This window comes from Microplitis demolitor, chromosome 4 (assembly GCF_026212275.2).
Source record: "Microplitis demolitor isolate Queensland-Clemson2020A chromosome 4, iyMicDemo2.1a, whole genome shotgun sequence".
NCBI classification, from domain to species: domain Eukaryota; kingdom Metazoa; phylum Arthropoda; class Insecta; order Hymenoptera; family Braconidae; genus Microplitis; species Microplitis demolitor.
Genome location: NC_068548.1, coordinates 24,060,085 through 24,080,165, shown reverse-complemented (window position 1 = coordinate 24,080,165; position 20,081 = coordinate 24,060,085). Strand labels below are relative to the sequence as shown.

At 33.1% G+C, this 20,081-nt stretch overlaps 1 protein-coding gene across 4 annotated transcripts; it reads left to right on the top strand.

Moving 5' to 3' along the window:
- On the top strand, positions 1 to 19,383 carry LOC103578765 (disheveled-associated activator of morphogenesis 1). Of its 4 annotated transcripts, none has more exons than XM_014444409.2 (8): positions 1 to 371; positions 12,541 to 12,648; positions 14,461 to 14,769; positions 14,844 to 15,068; positions 15,151 to 16,832; positions 16,961 to 17,397; positions 17,476 to 17,774; positions 17,858 to 19,382. In XM_014444409.2, the coding sequence occupies exons 2-8, from the start codon at positions 12,607 to 12,609 to the stop codon at positions 18,116 to 18,118; spliced, it is 3,255 nt and encodes a 1,084-aa protein (XP_014299895.1). In that variant the 5' UTR covers positions 1 to 371; positions 12,541 to 12,606; the 3' UTR covers positions 18,119 to 19,382. The 4 variants fall into 4 exon arrangements, with proteins under 4 accessions (XP_014299895.1, XP_014299896.1, XP_014299893.1 ...); XM_014444410.2 differs by lacking the exon at positions 1 to 371 and adding an exon at positions 3,786 to 3,922 and having other exon boundaries at positions 17,858 to 19,383; XM_014444407.2 differs by lacking the exon at positions 1 to 371 and adding an exon at positions 9,337 to 10,137.
- The last annotated feature ends 698 nt before the right edge of the window (positions 19,384 to 20,081 follow it).

Below are 20,081 nucleotides of genomic sequence, written 5' to 3'. Positions count from 1 at the left end.
TCGAGGTTTCTCGCACCGTGTGTTACATATATACTCATATATACATGTATATTTATATATATCCTTATAATTAATCCGACTCCTCGTATCGGCCTACTCTCGTGTCACCGTTTGTCAACTTGCGTCAACTGTCATTGACACCGGTGAGGTTTACAGCACCCGCATCTCTCACTCTCTAGCCAGCAATTGTTTCGTGCCGGAATATCAATCGTCCAAGAATCACTACAGGGTCCACAGGATGATTGTCATCTTTGTCAGATGCAATGCGTAGCCGATGTCATCCAGTACAACATGTGCCCTTTTGCTGTCTATTGATCCAGTCGCTTCGGCAGCAGATTCATTCCTCAGTTTCTTACCCTCTTGGGACCTGAGTAAGTTGACACTTGGTTACCTATATAATTAATATACTAAACTCTACACTCGACCACAACATAATTACTGTACTTGCCGTTCAATATATCAACTTACATGCATCTAATCAAACTTTGTAGTCCAGTATTGATCGCTCACTAAAACTTTTTTATTTTTTTCTCAAATCCTAGACCATTGTAGTATTTTTCATTCAGTACGCGTGTACAATAACATAAATTGCACATTGACGTCTAGCTTTTATAACTAAAAGCTCTATAATATAAATACGACGCGTCAGTATTGTCACCGTTCTTTTATTAAAAATAATTCTAGCATCAATGCCACGTGCTAGACTCCGAGACAGAGATTAGCCTACGAAAAATATATATATGAGTATATGTATATATAAATAACTCAATAGACCTCACCATCTTTCCTTTCCGCCTTTCTCCTCCAGACTATCCGATTCTGATTAACGATACCGACTTGTGTATTGAATCGTTTCCCAATTAACTTGACCGCACCTGTATCTCGATTCTTTGTATATATATACAGACTTAGATGTAGATCAACTGCACACGATGTCTTAATCGATTTTCATTATATTTTTCATGCGCCAACATGAGCCTTAATTATCAATATGATGTATGCTCAGTAATAGATAATTAAAGCCTTAATTAGCTTGTATAGAAACGAGATTGTATCGTTTTACCGAATATCCATCCTTACTATACCCTAGCATACTTGTGGGGTTTCCTTTGACGAACCTCATGGCCACATGTGAACCGTTTTCTATTACAATTATTCTTCTAACACCCTTGTTTCTTCATCGCCCGCACATATGTTAACTAAATTATCTCAACTAAGCTAATTAATTATTATTATTTATAATAGCGAAGAGCGACAACGACAAAACAATAATAATGATAATGATAACGATAATGATTCAAGTGCAAACGCTCGTAAATACACATGACAAAAGACAGACATTATTACCAGCAAGTTGCAAAATAACTTGGCATTTTAAAATGTCAGTACCTTCCTACATGGATTCCAGTACTTTGTACTCTGTTCCAATTGCAGTAGTCCATTGTAAATGTACTCAATGAGGAAGCACATTTACACGTTGCATTCAATTTGCCGTTAACTATATTTATTTATTTATTTATATAGATATTGTTGCTAATCAATTTAGCTGATTATTAAACTAGATATGTCATTTGAGTTATTATCTGACAATTTAATTACGGGCGTGGTAATAATCCAATAACATTTATAATTAATAAATTAAATATGAAAAAAAAGTTAAATAGCAAGTGGTGGTAGTGTTCAGTGGTAATAAAAATGACTTTATTGACCTGATCGATTAATTAAATATTATTAGATGGAGATCAAGTAGCGGTAGACCGTAAGAATACATATTATATGTGTATACAAAGTCCGTTCCGGCTGGATATATAATATTATTATTCAAGTGCACATGGGCACGGTGCAGTGAGACTCGAGGCTCGAAAATAGTCTCGGTTTACCAGTGAAATGGAGAAACGCTGAGATCTGCGGTTGGGGTTTTCATTTTATTTATTTTTCTTTGGTCTTAATTTTTTACTCAGAATACTATTCAATGCTGTAGATTCTTAACTTAAATTACTTTAAAAATTGTATTCAAGTTTCGCTGTTAAATTTTTAAAATTAAATTCACCGCCTCCAAGGGTGACAACTGCGATTGTCGGCGTGTTTATTACACCGATAAACTTATCACGATATTAATAGAAGTAAATAGATGCTCTCGAGATGATTGTGTGTGTGTGTGTGTGTGTGTATGTGTGTGTGTCAATTGGTACAAAGAACCCGATGAAATCGATACTCAGGCAGTCTCGGTAGAGTAACGACCTTACCATGTGTACTATCCGCAGCTGTCAGCTGCTTGTTTATCCATATCCAAGGGGACTATAACTGAAACTATTCTACATTTTTTAGACTCTGCCGACATGTGTGTTATGTACCAAGTCTAGGCGAGCACATTGACACAGGCCAGTTATAAGTGTTTATCCAAAATGTCCCAAAAAAATAAAAAAATAAGAAAAAAAAAAAATGACCTGTATATCTTTTATTTATTCATACATGAGACTTCTGAACCTCCTTAATCTCAGAACCGTGCAGTAAATGGACCTTGACCATCCACACTAATAATATTCTCGAGCAAGGTGACGTCACTATACGTAAGTGGGCTCTTTGCGGAGGTAGCTGGTATTTTCTCACGCTAACAAGTTAAGTACAATCGTTGACATTGATTCCAATAGATGGTAGATATACTGAGTTTATCTTTCGACGTGTTACCTTACATTTGTGAATTCCTTTCACGGTCATCGAGATTGAAAGCTAACTAAAGCGTTTCCACGAGTCGTAAAGAACTTGTTGCTCGTCCTTGCGGTTCATCCAGTTCTTCATTATTTATCTTTTTACCTTTTCCTTTATATAGACGGCTCTGCCTAAGAATTAACAGTATGGTAGAGTCCACAGGGATTATTCTTCCAAGACACTTGTTTTATTTTATTTTTGTGTGTTTGTTTTCTGACGGTTAATCAGGTTGCTCGATGATAGCACTACTGGAGAATCATTGCCCGTTGGGCTCAATTGCCGTCAATTTACAGCAATTGCTCGTTCGGCTTTGAACCCTTGCGGATATGCACTTTTTTAAATTTAGTTATAGCACATTATGACCGTGATTATGTTGTGATTTGCATGTTAAGTGAAAATATGACCATCTGATAATAAATAATTGTTGATTTAAAAGTTTACTTGGATGTCCTTGACCTGATCTAGTGCAAATATCACCACCCTGTTAGTTTTTTTAATACACCGTGTAACTACTGTAATTATGTAATAATTTTATCTGCAAAGACTCAGGGTGTGGACGAAATTACTATCCAGCACTTCCGGTCTCCAATTATCAGTATTATTATAAATATTATAAAATCTGGTTGAGTGCATTTCAAAGTTATTATTATTTTTTACGACCATAGGTATTTTTATGTCCTTAATTGATAATTTATTCATTGGGGTCATTGCTTCTAAATAAATCAATGAATAACTCATCTCTATTTATTTTAAATAAAACAGAAACTTTTTCGCCAACAAAATGGGTCAATGTGGTGAGGATGGTGACTAAAGCAAACGCTCGTGGTGGGGAGAGTCGGACAGATGTTTGGTCCACGGGTTCTGTTTGTTTGAAAGGGAACGAAGCACAAGGGCTTCGTTTGTGCCCGGTTTGTTGTGCCCCTACGATACAGGATAACCTTCAATATCTAAACTCATAACTACCCTCTGTTGAGTGTATGCTCTGTTCTATGGAGTAGTAGTGGCTCAGCTCGATCGCTTGGCCAGACGTTTTGGCAGTAACGAGTCTGCGTTCTTGGGACAATGGCCCTCGGATAATAACTAACATTTAGTGTTGTAATGTAAATAATATTTATTGGTGATTTAAAATTCTAGTCATAAATACCTAGTAATATATTAATTAAAGAGTTTTATTTAAAGAACCGACGTCAGACATTCCGCCGAATTTCTAAAGGTATATTAACATACAAATGACTTTTAACTTTTGATTCTCTATTTCTAAATAAGATATTTTGCATATATATGCCTGAATAAATACTTTTGCAATCTTTGTATCATCATATATTTATTGCCAGCTAGAGTATATATATTTAATATATAAACGTGGTGATATGATGGGGCGTCCTATTTTTAGCTTTACTCGACTTCCGGATTTTCGCGTAGCACATAAGGGTGACGAGAGAGTTACAGAACAAATTATTCAATCGGATGTGTCACGTTGCACATATCCATATACATCCATATACATCCATATATATGTATGTAAGTAGTCTCAGTGAGACTAAAACATATTAACAGCAAGTTGAATTGCTGGCAAGCAGGAAGAGTATGTGAAATCGATTAGTGAATAAGGCGTGTGTGTTATTATGTACTCACACGTGATAAATGTCGATGTCGTATGTGCTGTCAAAGACATTTGTGTCTCCATAGCATCTCGGTGAAAAGTGAAATTTCTTTTACAACACGTCGTTATTTATTTTATTATTTTATTACATCGGTATTTTTATTGGACGCAATAAATAACGCCGATGAAATCGCCATTACCTTTTTTTGATTAAACCTAATTATTGTTTATATTTTTGTTACTCAATAAATGTACAACTTTTTTTTGTTTTTTTTAGTTTATATATTAGTTTGTTTGCTACCTACCTACTTCTGGGACCGTTAAGTCATCCATTTTACCAGACATTTGTACCAAGGTCACGAGTGTTTTGAATTCTTTAACGGTGTTTATTTAGCTGTCAATTTTTACACATGTCATTGTCAATTTGGTGCAATTATTTTTTGATACTTTTGACTTTTAGGGTTAGTTAAGATAGTCGAGGGAGTGTTTACTATTGATTTCGTCTGGAAGCACAGGTCGCAACCCCAGCTCATTTCCACCTCGATGACTCATTTAGGATCCGACTAAAAACTAAAGATAACAATCTTGTTTTAGTACACAAATACTTGTTTGCTCAGTCGGTATCGTAAGACATCCAGAATTGAAAATCAGATAATTAGTCTATTGCAGAGAAATAGAGGCAAAATGGGCGACTTAAAATTTATTAAAACAGAAAACTACATTGAATTATTTTAAAAATGAATGATTTAATTCTGTACAAGTTGACTTGCAAAACAGTTAAGAAATCCCGATAGGTCTGCTCTCTCATGCATAAAGATTCTAATCTTATAGCCGAGCAGAGCGGGAAAAATAAAAATAAAAACAGACAGTGAATGAAAAAGAGAAAAAAAAAAAAAAGAAAAAGGCCTGGATAAATGGTTTTAGTGAAAAAATCGCGGTCCACTGACCCAGAATCAACCGATAACCTAATTGATAGTTCATTATTGCATGTATTTACACTCATGTACTAAAATTTTACCTCAATTTTATATTTTCTACTCTCAAAATTTTATTATTGCTCTCTTATACGCCATTACTATTATTATTATCATCATCATCATTATTATACGCTCCCATATATATTTTTACCAACTTTTACTGCATATGTTATAAATTATCTGTAAATAATTTACTATAATCCACTTCCCATTCTTTTGTTCTCTTTAGCTGTTAAATTTTTTTTTTATTTTTGTTAAAAAATAAGTATTTTAATAGATTATACACCTAAGCTAAGTGTGCTGGACGTGCCAAGATTTACATCAATTGGTCTTACGAACTTACGTGTTTAGGTTATTTATTACTCACTCGACAATGAGCTAACAGAGTTTATTCTGCGTGCATGAGTAGAGATGGATTTGGGCCGCTGGCCGCGGGACGTCCGGTAAATAAATACAGTGTGTTATATATTTCCTGGTGATCTACTTAAATAACTTGAGGCCCGAAAACCCTCATGTTCTGCATTATAATTTTTAAAACAAACACTTATGACAACTGTTGTATTTACGCGCCTGGCATTATTATTTACATATTTAGTTCTTAAGGTGCCACCTACCTATATATGTATACATGTATATCTACCGATTAAATTAATATGCTGATCATACATAGCACGGCCTCATTGATCTTACGATCAAAATCTCCGATATAATTTTATTATAATTTATCTATTCCAAAACAAAACAAGAGGTCAGTGTGACACATTATAATAATAATAATCATAATTTATCGTCATTATCATCATCATCGTACATATGATTTTCATATGTCGTAATAATTTAATATCTAGAAAATTAGGCCCTTTCTTTGCTTACAAACATAAATAATAATAATAAAAATTTTTGGAGAAAATAAATTTGAATGTCACCAATTACTTGTTAATCCTCATTAAAAACTTTTCATTTACATGATGACTACACATAAATAAAAATATAAATAAATTTTTATTGGCAATAAATACCTAGAGATTTGACAAATATGACGACTGATGGTGATTAGATAAGAATATTTACATAAAGGTCGTTGGAATAATTTATTGGCGTTGAGTCTCTAGATAAGAATCTAAAGTCAAAAATGCGTGTATGTGTGTGTGTGTGTGTTTTTTTTTTTTTTTTTTTATTTTAAACTTTATTTACACAAGATGTCGTTATGTAGGCTGTCTCAATTTGGAGTCTAATGTAAAGCAATCGGCTGATAATCGGTCTGATCGGCGAACCGGCGAGTAAAAGATCGAGAGTCTACGAACTCGGTTCTGAAAGTTAGAATCAGAGAGGTAAAGTGGATGTGTGGATAATGTATATCTGTATATATGTATATATGTATATGTATATGTATAATGTATAATGTATATACAGTATAACGGGTTCGGTGAGTAGGTCGATACGTGCAGCAGTTGACACCGATTAGGACATTGAGAATATGTACGTAGAGCATCATCAGGACCAGCAGGCGCTCTTTCTCCACAAAACTTTAGCTACATCTTCATCTTTTGGGTGGTCCGGCACTTTAGTGCCTCACTCGGCACTTATAACACACCCAATAACAATTATTATTTTCAACAGATTTTTATTTTACGATTCGAGAAATCTCACACGCTGATGGTATGTTTATATATTTCTAAGTCGTTGGCATTATCAAGTGTCTAGTCGTGTAGGTGTCGTGACATAACACTCAGGTATTTTAAAAATCCGATGCTCTTTCACCTTTATGCAGATATTTGTCTATGTACTCTCTCATCTCGTGAAAAAAAAAAAAAAAAAAAAAAAAAAAGAATCACTCAAATGCAAATATGCATAAACTTACACTTTGATACAATGAGGTCGTGTAAATTACTTTATAAATATATATTTAAATTATTTTATAGCTGAGAAATCAAGTGTAAAGTGCTAATGAGAACACTTTTGATCATTAGCTAGAGTATCAACCGGCAACCGATTAATTACGATCAATCGATCGGTTTATTTACTCCAAGGCCACATAAATCCTCAATGTGGTATAAAATATAAATATAAATAAATAGCTAAATTTTCCCAAGCTTAAATCATCAGGAAATATAGTTGCTTGTAGCGGCAGCTAACTGTGTCAGCAAAATCGATAATAAACGATTTTTTTTTTTTTTTTTTTTTTTTTTTCTATTCATTTACTTGTACATTTGTGTATGACCGATGTAGATACCGTAAACCCAATCCAACTTATGTATTTAAAATTTATGTACGTATACATAAATATATATATATATATATATATATATATACGAATGTATGAATCGATACGCGGGTGTGGATTCTTTGACAGAAGCCGTTAGTTTATTACAAAACGTTAGAAAGAACTAGTGTTTTGCAGACAGCTGGTCTGGTAGTTGCAGTTGCTTTTGCTGTTGCTGTTGAGCTTTATCTTGCTCCAAAGATATCCTCGACTGGGAGGAAAACAAGCCAGCGAGGCTTACCTAGAGGAAGTTGTTCTAAAGATAATAAAATAGTTGTCTAAATATATGTATATATATATATACTTTCCAGTACCTGTTGATAGATCGGATAGGGAGATGCAATCCCGGCGAGGTCAGGTCAGGAGGACGAGCATCTCATGGTTGGACAGACACTCGCCAGGAAATAAACCGTGTCTACTGATTTCTACATCACACTCTAATCAGATGCTTCGAATAGAGATCGATATCTATTACTATGATCCAGCGTTAAATCGAAATCTCGACCATCTGATGATACGGCACATACTTTAATTTTCTTCCAGCGAATTATTTATTGTTATTGTTGTTTAATTATTTAATTAGAGACAGATGGAGAAACGAGGCTGGAATTGTAACAAGCATTACTTGATGCGTGAGCATATTCCGCTACCGGTCAATTACAATTATTCTTCCGTTTTTACTTGTTTTATAACAGCATGGTTTATTACGTACTTTTAAAACTTACCGTAACATTTAATGATTTTTCAGAGTATGCCTAAAGCCTAGAGCCATCAGGCTTAGAAAATTACCAATTATAATAAATGGAAATACAAACTACTTATTTGGGTAACGAGAAAAATCGTTAAATCTGAGTTTATAGTAATCTCAGTCCACATTTTATAATTATTGTTAAATTCATTTTTTTAATACCTTAAAGTATTTTTTGAATTAATCTTAAATTATTTTTTTAATATAAATCTCATAAATAATAGAAATTATTTTCACATATAGAGACTGAGAGTTCTTCGAGCTTAAGATAATTTTTTTTTCTTTTATTGAATAGCGAAATTTCATAATCGGTTGAAAATTTTAAAACCTTTTACTGAAAATGTGGGATATTACAATCCATTATATAATGGATGTACTAAAAAATAAATAAATTATTTTTTTTTTATCGTCCATTAAGTAGGAGGGGCAAAATGGGCTTTCTAAAACTTATTTTCAAAATAATGTTTTTTTTTTTTTTTTTTTTTTTTTTTTTTTTTTTTTTTTAATAGATTTGACATAAAGTATACAAAGTATTTAAAAACGAGATATGAAACTTGAGAGTCATGAAAAAAAGAAACTTAGTTTTAAATGCATCATATATAACATAATAATATATCTACAGAGCATGGTTAATTATTTTAATTACATATCCCTTGTTGTGTATGGAAATGAGCTCGTGGGCGTAAGGAATTATGACACACGAGTTGTGCGGTAACCAATCACCGGGTTAGGTTCCATCCAAACAAAAATTTTTCTGTTTATCTGCCGATTTGTATGTCAAGTCTACTTAATATGTTAATTCAATTCAATTTCCATATAATTTGGAGATAAAGTGTAACATTTGGATTCGGGTAATCGATAAATAACTTAAAGAAAATTTAACAGGGAAAGAGGAAAGGAAAAAATCGTTGACCTGCGACTTTGTAGCCCCTTCTCCCAGCCAGTCTCTGGTCTCTGCAGGTAGACTACAAACTAACCGTGCAGCAGGTTGCGAGGTGTTGTATTTTCAGCTGCCAGTTGGACTGAGAATCTCGAGCAAGAACGTTCTCCGCTTTCCTTTCGCCTTTAATTTACATTCACTAATTTTAAAACCGCACGTGCGCGTTCTCCTTTCGATAAACCAGTAAACTCATAAATAAATAAATAAATAAATTATTTATGTATTTAAAAAATAAATAATAGCCATAAATGGATCGAAATAAGTTTATAAAACAATGTGCTGATTAAAAGTGGTGAAAAAAAAAGAAAAAAAAAAAAATCGGAGTGAAAAATTGGTGATACGAAAAAAATTTAAAGTGAAACGACTGACAGCCTGGGGCTGAACTTTCGTGCAGACAATTTAGGCTCGATCTCACCTGCATCCAGCGGTGAAATTTAACCAACGGCCCTTCCTACTTGTCAACTTTTATAAAATTTATTTTTACTTTGTTCCTTTCCCATTCAACTCCATTATCTTCTCCATTTTAATAAATTTATTATTTACAGAGATAAATAAATATTTATAAAATTAAAAAACCTGACTCTTGTCAAGCTTAAAATCATGTATTACCCTAACCGTGAAAATTTCACGGTGGTTCGTAAATATTGATCTGAACGGAAGTCACACGCGTGACCGACACGCGCCACGATCCAGCCTCGTGTTCTCGGATCGTTATACTCCACGACAGCTCTAACACGCGAGTGATACCTCAGAAAAAGGTTTTTAATCTCATCGTCACCGTGAATCCTGGCGTGACGGTTTCCTTAGAGCTCATCTAGACTTTGTCCAAGTCAACATTATATTTATATTTAAATCAAGATGGATACTGTGTTGGAGAAAATTGGGAAATTCAACTTGGTAAATTTTTTTAATTTTTTTTATGCTTCTTGATAATAAACAAAGGCTCATTAAAATATTTAATTACCCGTGTTAATTTTTTTAAAAAAATCGTAAAATTTTGTTAATTTTAAATAAACTGAAGATTAAATTTAAAATAAAGACTCAGAGTATTGTTTAAGATAATTAGCTTATTTTAAGCAATAATTTATGCAATAATGGTAATAAGAATAATAAGATAGGCCAATTCGCACAATTAAATAATAATTGTGGCTGTAGAAATATTATTAGAGTAAGCGCTGAAAGTTTGTTAGTATATATATATGGTAAATAACAATGAATAAAAAAATATGATTTATTGGGGTCTTGTGTACTCTCACCAAAGATATTCGTGGAGAGAAACCGTACGTTGATTTGCTCCTGTCGATGAATTGGTGTACGAAACGATCAAACGTGATGTTCGTTTTCACTTGAGAGTTCCGACAACTCCCACTGTACACATATATATACTCGTTGACTTTTTAAAAAAATTTCAAAAGATACCTACCCATTTTTGAATGGGCGGTATAATGTACGATCTCATTAAAAATGACGGACGTTAGAAAATTTCTCCTTGGGTCATTTGGAAACAAATCATTATTTATTATTATTTATTATTATTATTATTATTAGTAACTAAATTCAGCGAGTCAAAAATCTCATTAGCGATAGAGACTTGAGAGCAATTGCTTAAGTAACCGTATAAAATAACAGTAGAGAGTGATGTTCGTTAGTTAAAATAATAATAAAAAAGATGCTTCTGATCTGTATAAATTCATCGAGATAATTAATCGCTTAAACTGATTGCGAGTTCATTGTATCGAGATAATTTTATTTTATATCTTCTGGTTTCAGAAGTTTTAGATGAAAATAGAGAATAGCGGGAAAATGATCTCAGTTCATTTTTTTTTCTCGAAAATATAAAATGAGCATATTCAGTTACTTTGTATACTTAATAGAAAAATGATTATTAATATGAAAAATGAAATAATTATTGGCTCGATGCGTATTATTACAATATACACGGATCGTAATCGGAATAACTTAATACAAGATGTCATTTGGTCAGTATATGAAAGTCAATTGTGCCCAAGTGGTATTTCAGTACGTCTTTTTATTACCTCTTATACTTTGCGAGCGTTATCTGCAATTTAAATTAATTATCTTGAAACAATGACTCTTAAACTTTCATTGAGAAAAATTAATCGAATAACTTTGTTATTCACTCATATTAATAGCCGACTAAAACTATTTTTAATTAACCCGACAATTTTATTTCCTACAAATTTTACCTTCCTCCATATCAATATATACATCATTTTTATTATCATTTTTTTTTCGAATAAACTATTATAAATTCAAATTTAAAAAAAAAAATCAACAGATAATTATTAAAATAGCTAAATGTCACTCAAGGTCGTACAAGTTTTTTTTTTTTTTTTTTTTTTTTTTTATATCAACAAGGAAAATATTGTCAGATGTTTTATTCTTGAATTATACATCCATATATTTATATAAACGCAGATATGATAAACTTGTATTATGGTAATAAAGTTATGAGGAATGTGAGAATAAGTGAAGAGTAGGTATCATACTTTAGCTGATAATAATTTATACACTGCCGCCGTAATCACCTTACACATAATTCCATAATAGTTAATATTTATTTATTTATTATTATTATTATTATTATTATTGTTATTTTTCTGTTGCGTAACTTGATGGAATAAAGCAATTTATAAAATTCGCAATTTGAATGTAATTAAAAAAAAAAAAATTAATAAACAAACAAATAAATAAATAAAAATTGACCTGCTTACAAGACAGATATTTATGCATGGAGTTGATAATAATACCCGGGGCATAATTGCTCCGATAACAACACTCAACATTGTTGGTAAGATAAAAAAAAAAGTAGGTATTTTTAAAAACCGGGAAACTTTTTATTCAGTACCGCTATCGGAAGTCATTCGATAAACCACGATGTTAAATAAATAACTAAACAGCTAAAAACACTTTGGACTGGTAGAAGTGTTTGAGTGAGTATGAATATACATATAAATTTAAGTATATTAAAATGAACCTGCGGAAATGTATTAGAGAGAGAAAGTAAATGGAAGAGTTAAATCTTTTACTCATCGTCTGGTAATTGTTAACGAATTGATTATACTGTAATTATTGTCATTTGTTATCGTGACTGAACAAATGGGATATTCCGGATGCAGATGGATCAACGTGATTAATCGTTTCAATGCGAGTGTTGCATATAGATACAATAAAATACAACACCACTTTCATATATATCTTACTCTTTATTTTTTTCATTATATAAACATAAATATTCATAATTTATTGTATGATAATAATAATGACTTATTGTTACAGAGAATTCCGAGTTGTTCCTTGAAGAGTCCCCAGCCTTTGAAGGAATTCGTCGTGCACTGCCAAACGATGCCGTCTCGAGTAAAGAAATCATTTTGCGGTTGCCTGCAGGTAGGCGTAATCATAAATTCAAATAGAGTTAGAAATCGAGAGTCGGATTATGTGCGTGTACAGATTGAGTCGTTTTTTTCCATCTATTTACTGCAGTAAGTGCTGATCAAGTCAATGAGCTCAGTAATTATTAATAAACATAAATAACCCAAAGATCTCCGGATTATTATTTTTTACTTTTCAACTTCTCATGGACTTTTCTCATCAAGTGAAAGTTTCCCAATAATTTACAATGTCAATTCAATCTTTGCCATAAATATATAAATAAATTGCTCAGTCGAATAATCACCGAGCCTTAAAATCGTCAGATTGTAACAATTTTAAATGACACATGTTCATTACGGTCATTTGCGAGCGGTAGTTACATGGCGTTAAAAATTACCGAGTCATGCGGAACGAAAAATTCCTCACTATACACAACTCGGAAAAGGGTAAATAAAATTATAAATTGCTTTAATGCTGATGCGATTATTGTGTCTTTGTTCGATAAATCTTGTTGGCAAATGTTCGTCTTGCTCAGTTAATGTTCTGAGTGCTACCGAGTTTTTGATGGCCTTGTATATTTTTCGATCAAAAAGAAAGTAATAATCTTAGAATGAGATTGTCTTAATTCACTTCCGAGTCCAAGTAGCTGTTGATAATAAAATAAAATTATTCAATGTCGTGAACTCAATTCTAAATAATTTATTGAGAAATTTTATTGCCCATTTAAATATATTTCTCAACCCAATAAATTATTGATAAATATATCATTTTATTTAAGTAATTACTGATATTTTCGAGTAGGTGTTACAGGTTTGGTTAAAGTATAATGAAAAAAAAAAAAAAAAAAAGAAAATAAGCAAAACTAGATTTTCTGGGAAAAGTTATCATCAGCAATCCTGTCGTCCTTGGCTGAATTCATTCTAATAAATTGATTTTAAAAACATACATATTAGTATTTTTATTACAACCCAGTACGAGCACTCTTTCTTTCTGTTAATGTGTATTTTGACATTTATTTAAATTTTTATACCCATTAGATGCATCTCGAGTTTATTTTCTGACTCCTCATCAGATTTACTTAAAAACTGGATGTTGAGCTAAGCCACTTAAAATAATTCAGAGATTTAACGACAAACGGAAAATACGCGGCCATAAAAATGTTATGCCCAAAAAATGTTATAAACTCTCGAGTAGTTTATTTTTCGTAACGATCTGCAGTCTTTTTTATTTATGTTATTATTAATTTGTTTTTAAAGGTTATTTTTAAGACCGAGAGTGTTTTGCAAAGATTTAAGTAGAAAGGTGAAGAATTCCCTTAGAAAGTAATGCGTGATTGCGAGCCGTATGTAGACAGATCAGACCTTTACAACCGATTTACCGTCAGTTTTATTCCTTTACTGAACAATATAGCTAAATGTTTAACGTTGCAAGTCAGAGAGCACTCGAGTCGTGATTAAAAGTTCAAATTAACACATCTACATCAATACTCTTTTATCATTCACACGTGTTTGCTAAATAATTAAAAAATTAAATTAATGGGTAATAAAAAATTTCGCGGTATTTTCACAGTGATTTCCAGTTTACAAATCGTAAAAAAATAAGAAAAATATTAAATAAAATAAAGACCTGGTATTTAATCTCAATGAATTATTATTCACATGTGAAAGTACTTGTGGAATTTAACGATCAGATCTTCAAAGTCCTTTTACCTTTGTTGTTGACAGAGTAAAAGTGTTGGACAAATAACTTATTCCGATTTCTTTAAAATAAAATAACTTGGATAAATATTTATCTCTTATTTATTATTATTTAACATATTTTTGTTAGGATGATGAACCGCCAGAAATCACGTACTGCGTGGTGGAACAAACGGGGACACTTACGCTACAAGCCATGACACCGACACTGCCCATGCCCGCAGAAGAAGAATTAAACAAAATGTTTTTAGAATTGGTGGACGAGTTGGATCTCACGCAAGCAAATCGTCAGGCTGTGCTTGCTCTTCCTGCTAACAAAAAATGGCAAATATATTGCTCGCGAAAGGGAAACGATACCCTTGACAACGGAGGGCTGCGTACCACTGATTTGAGCGGAGATCCTGAGGACTACATCAATAGAATTCGAGTGATAGCCAGTGTAAGTACTTGGTTATCAAAATATTATTATGGGTTTTGAGTGAATCTTGAGGTAATGAGGTAAATAAATTACAGACCGCGTTCTCTGAGGATGCTGAAGAACTATCAAATCAAATGCGCCAAGTAGAAGCACTGAAAACCGCTTTGAGAACGCAGCCCCACAGTTTTGTCCTCAGATTCATCGAGCTTGATGGTTTAAATGCTTTGCTACAAGTGTTGGGCACGATTGACGTCGAGGCAGCAAATAGCAACCTTCATACCAGCGTGATAGGATGTCTCAAGGCGCTGATGAATAATTCTGTAAGTAATCACCACTTGGTCTTTAATAATTTTATTCAAATGTTTCCATATCACTCTAGTCATTATAATTATTTACCGACAGAATGGTAGAGCTCATGTGTTGGCACATCCAACGGCGATAAATACCATAGCCCAGTCGCTGGCGACTGAAAACATAAAAGCCAAAATATCTGTGCTGGAAATATTAGGTGCAGTTTGTCTGGTACCGGGTGGACATCGAAAAGTTCTTGAGGCAATGCTACACTTTCAGCAGTATCACTCGGAGCGAACGCGTTTTCAGAGTATCATAAACGATCTTGATAGAAATTTCGGTGTCTACAAAGATAATTTATCGCTGAAAACAGCTATTATGTCATTTATCAACGCGGTTTTAAATTACGGTCCTGGCCAAGTCACCATGGAGTTCAGACTTCATCTGAGATATGAATTATTGATGTTGGGGATTCAGCCGATCATTGAAAAACTTAGAAAATATGAAAATGAAACTTTGGACAGGCATTTGGACTTTTTTGAGATGGTTAGAAATGAGGATGAGAAGGAATTGGCGCGCAAGTTTGAAAAAGAGCACGTTGATACCAAGAGTGCTACTGCAATGTTTGATCTTCTTAGACGGAAACTGAGTCATACTGCGGCTTATACACATCTGTTGAGTTTGCTCGAGCATTGCTTATTACTTCCACTGGATTACGGGTCGTATCCGCAGCACTGGCTGCTATTTGATCGAATAGTTCAGCAAATAGTTCTCCAGTCTGAGGGAAGCGAAGCGGGAAAGACAAGAAATCCTGATGTTGCGCCTATTGATATTAATGTTAAAGAAATAGTCCATCTGTTGGCTAAAGAAGAGGAACTGGTTGCTGCACGTAAACGAGCTGAAGAACTCGAGCGTGACAATTGCGAAATGTCCTCTAGGTTGGCTAAAAAAGAACAGGAATTAGATTTGCGTACGCAGGAAAAAGAAGACATGGAGGCGAGTCTCGCTAGAATTAAAGAACGTCTTGAGAAGGAAACTTCAATGCATATTGAAACGAAACAAAAAATATCTGAGCTTCAGGATAATGTTGAAACATTATCGCGTCAAATAAACAACGAAAAATCAGAGAGAAAAAGACTTGAACAATTAGTCGCCTCGGGTAGTCTTCCGGATGACGCCAAGGCAACCATAAAGATTGTCGACGATGACGTAGAAGAAAAAGTTGAATCTAAACCTACTCCACCGCCTCCACCTCCACCTCCACTTGCACCTCCACCACCACCTTGCTTGATGCCAGTGGCTCCACCACCAATGAAAATGGAAATTATAAAAAACGTTCCACAGCCCAGCAATCCGCTAAAATCTTTCAACTGGTCAAAAATTCCTGAACAAAAACTCCAAGGCACAATTTGGTCTGAGTTAGATGACTCGAAACTTTACAACGTCATGGATTTGGAGTCAATTGACAAAATTTTCTGTGCCTATCAAAAGAACGGAGTATCTGCAGAAGGATCCATTGAAGATCTTAGAAATTTGGGCAAGAACAAAAAGACAATGTCTGTTATTGATTCGAGAAGAGCACAAAATTGTACAATTCTACTGTCAAAGTTAAAAATGTCCGATAATGAAATAACTCGGACAATTTTGTCAATGGATCAGCAGAATATTCTTCATATTGACATGGTGGAGCAATTATTGAAATATATTCCGTCGTCAGAAGAGGCAGCACTTTTGGATATGAATCAAAAAGAATTACAAAGTAGAGCAGACTGTTTTCTTTATCAAATATCTAAGTAAGTATTATTATTGCTATTTAATTAAAAAACTTTCTCCTGAATTATGTATTGCTGCAGTCATACTGTAGATAATGAATTACATATAAGCGGTTATTTACAATGTTGTCGTGTAATATTGATTTCAGAGTACCGCATTACGAACAGCGCCTGAGGTCCCTCCACTACAAGAAAAAATTCTCGGCGAGTATTGCGGAATTGACGCCGAGGATGCGTGCCGTCCTCGAGGCGAGCCGACAAGTTGCTAGATCTCGAAGACTAAGGAAGTTACTCGAACTGGTTCTTGCTCTCGGAAATTACGTCAATCGTGGAAACGCTCGCGGCAATGCCTGTGGCTTTAGATTGGCCTCTTTGAACCGTTTAGTCGACACCAAGTCTTCTTGTTCAAAAGGCACCACGTTGCTCCACTACCTCGTCCAAATTCTCGAGTCGCGGTTCAGAGAAGTCCTAGACATTGAGGAAGATATGCCCCATGTGAAAACCGCTGCACGTGTCAGTATGGCCGATTTGCAAAAAGAAGTTGCTAATTTGAAAAACGGGCTTCAAGATGTTCAACGAGAGATCGGTAGAGTTTAATGATCGGTATACTAGAGCATCTGTCATCATCTTGATCTAATGAAACTTTTAACGCGTCTTTTTACAGAATTCCATCGTGCTCAAGCTCAAGTTTTACAAGGTGACATGTTTTTACCGGCAATGCGCGACTTCCAGGCGCAAGCAACCTGCCGATTGGCGGAGGCCGAAGATCTTTTCCAAGACATGAAGACCCGGTTTGATCGGGCCGTCAGACTCTTCGGTGAAGATTCTGCTGGTGTTCAGCCAGATGAATTTTTCGGAATCTTTGAAAACTTTTTACAGGCTCTCACCGAAGCAAGAGCGGATGTCGAGAATATGAGAAGAAAAGTAGAGGAAGAGGAACGTCGCGCTAAACAAGAGCAAGAAGTAATTTTACTTTTTATTTACTACTTTTAAAGCAGACGTAAATATAACTGTTGTTAATTTATCTTTTATTTTTATTTCGTTAGCTGAAAAAACGTACGATGGAAAGAAAAAACTCCCGCGAAGGTATTCTTAATAGCATTGCGCTCAACAAAAAGAACGAGAGCAACGGACAGGGAGATAATAAAGGCGAGTTCGATGACTTAATCTCAGCCCTCAGAACTGGGGACGTTTTTGGTGAAGACATTGCTAAATTTAAGAGATCCAAGCGCCGTCCTGTTACACCGAGCAGTCAAGACTCCCGCAGACACAGTATTCACCGAGAAGATTCTCGTGAGCGGCATTAGATCATCATTATCATTATCATTATTATCATCATCATCATCATCATCATCATCATCATCATCATCAGCAGCAGCTCTTCGTAGAGTCTTCCGCATCCTTAGTCGGTAACTTTTCGTTGTAGGGTATATTATATACTGCTACATTTCGGATACCGGACATGTAGAAAACGTTCTTATCTCCTGTGAATATTTTACCCCGACCCAATAAGACCAAATCCTTATTATCATTGTTATTATCCCCCTGCTCCCTTCCCCATTATAATTTAAATGTTTTATTGTTTTTGTCTATTTTTTTAATAAAATGGAAATTATGTTCTTTTAAATTATTATATTATGATTTACGTTGTAAGACTGCTAACTAATGTATAGTGCCAAGATGTTTAACGAAACAGAGGTTGATCCTTTAAAATAGAGAAACATATCTTATTATATTTGAAGAATTAGCTGAAAAAAAAGTTAAGTTATCAAGCAAAAGTTTTATTAAATAATTATTATTACAATGGAAAAGATTTACTCCCGTAGGAATGTTTGCGGTGCAATATAGTTATAGAAAGAAAATTTATGTCCACGTGGAAAAATCTATACAACTATAGAAATTCAATAGAAAAAAACCCGTATATCTTTACCTTTGTTCTAAAACGCCCGCCAATAACTTTTCAAAGTTTTTTTTATTTTTTTCAATGGAAAATTTTTATTATTTATAATTGAATATTTTGTCCGCGATATTTATATAATTTTGGCGGCTTTTTAGAATCAAGGGAGCGATATAATATATGTGACATGTAAAAAAAAAATTTTTTTTTTTCAAGTGGTAATTTTTTTTACGTTTCATCTAAATTTAGACCTTACATATTCGATGTATACAGTCATATATATTTTATGTAAAATTAATCTATGAGTCATTTACATTTAAGGTGAAGTCTGTTCGTAGGACCAACACATGTTTATAACTTGTGATTTTTTAATTAATATATTAAGTAAAGTACAACTTGAGAGCCTTTGTTTAGTTAATAGCCGGAATTTAAAAATTTTATATTTAAAAATATACAATCGACACAAAAGGCCTACACAAGTCTGATTTTATAATTTTTTAAAATTAATAAAAAAAATGAAAGTGTAAAAGCCTATTTATATATTGTATAACTATTGAATTTAATTGTCGAGCCTCTATAGATTTAATTCGATAAATAAATAAATCCCTCAAGCTTTTGTACTTTTGTAAATATTTATCTGTAATTTTTAGATTACATTAAATTAGTACATAAATTATCCTGAATTGTCTTATGTTTTAACTTATAACTTATTAATTAATTAATTAGTTAGTAGTTATTTTTTATCACTATGTAATACATGATTAAATAAATTCGGTATCACAAAGGAAAGGGTGTTAACTATAAATGAAAACCCATAATGTGTACTTTTAATAATTACGTTTTTTTTTTTTTTTTTTTTTTTTTTTTTCTTCAGAAACTTTATTTTTTACGTACACTAGCCGACTACTGTTCATGCGACGGGACGCTCAGTAAAAATTACCGAGCTTACCAAAAAGTCCCTTATGTATTTTTTTATCTTTATTTTATTTGCAATAACATTTTTATTTTCCAATAATTAATTAATTATTTAATTGTAGTGCATTACATTATATTATATATAGATATACATATATATAGTCTAGTAGAGCTGGTTGCGTAAAACGATACAATTTCTGTGACCATTAATTGCCAAACGTCATTCAATCTCAATCAGTTGTTTTCTTCTTTTTGTTTAATTATTAATCCTCTAATTTACATGGACTTTCATTTATAAATAAATAGTAACATATAAAAAATAAAAAAAAAATTCATTGACAATTTTAGTCGGAAACGCAGTCGAGATCGATACTTGACAAAAAATTATTTGCGTCAAGCAGAAATTGTTTATTTTTCGCAGACTATATATTTATATATTTTTATTCATTTATTTATTT

What these genes read in the sequence shown, in the direction of transcription:
- LOC103578765 (XM_014444407.2), top strand. Translation starts at nt 10,099, where the DNA reads ATGGATACTGTGTTGGAGAAAATTGGGAAATTCAACTTG. An exon ending in GAATTCGAGTGATAGCCAGT is followed by an intron (nt 14,770 to 14,843) that starts GTAAGTACTTGG and finishes AATAAATTACAG; the next exon opens with ACCGCGTTCTCTGAGGATGC. An exon ending in TTTCTTTATCAAATATCTAA is followed by an intron (nt 16,833 to 16,960) that starts GTAAGTATTATT and finishes TATTGATTTCAG; the next exon opens with AGTACCGCATTACGAACAGC.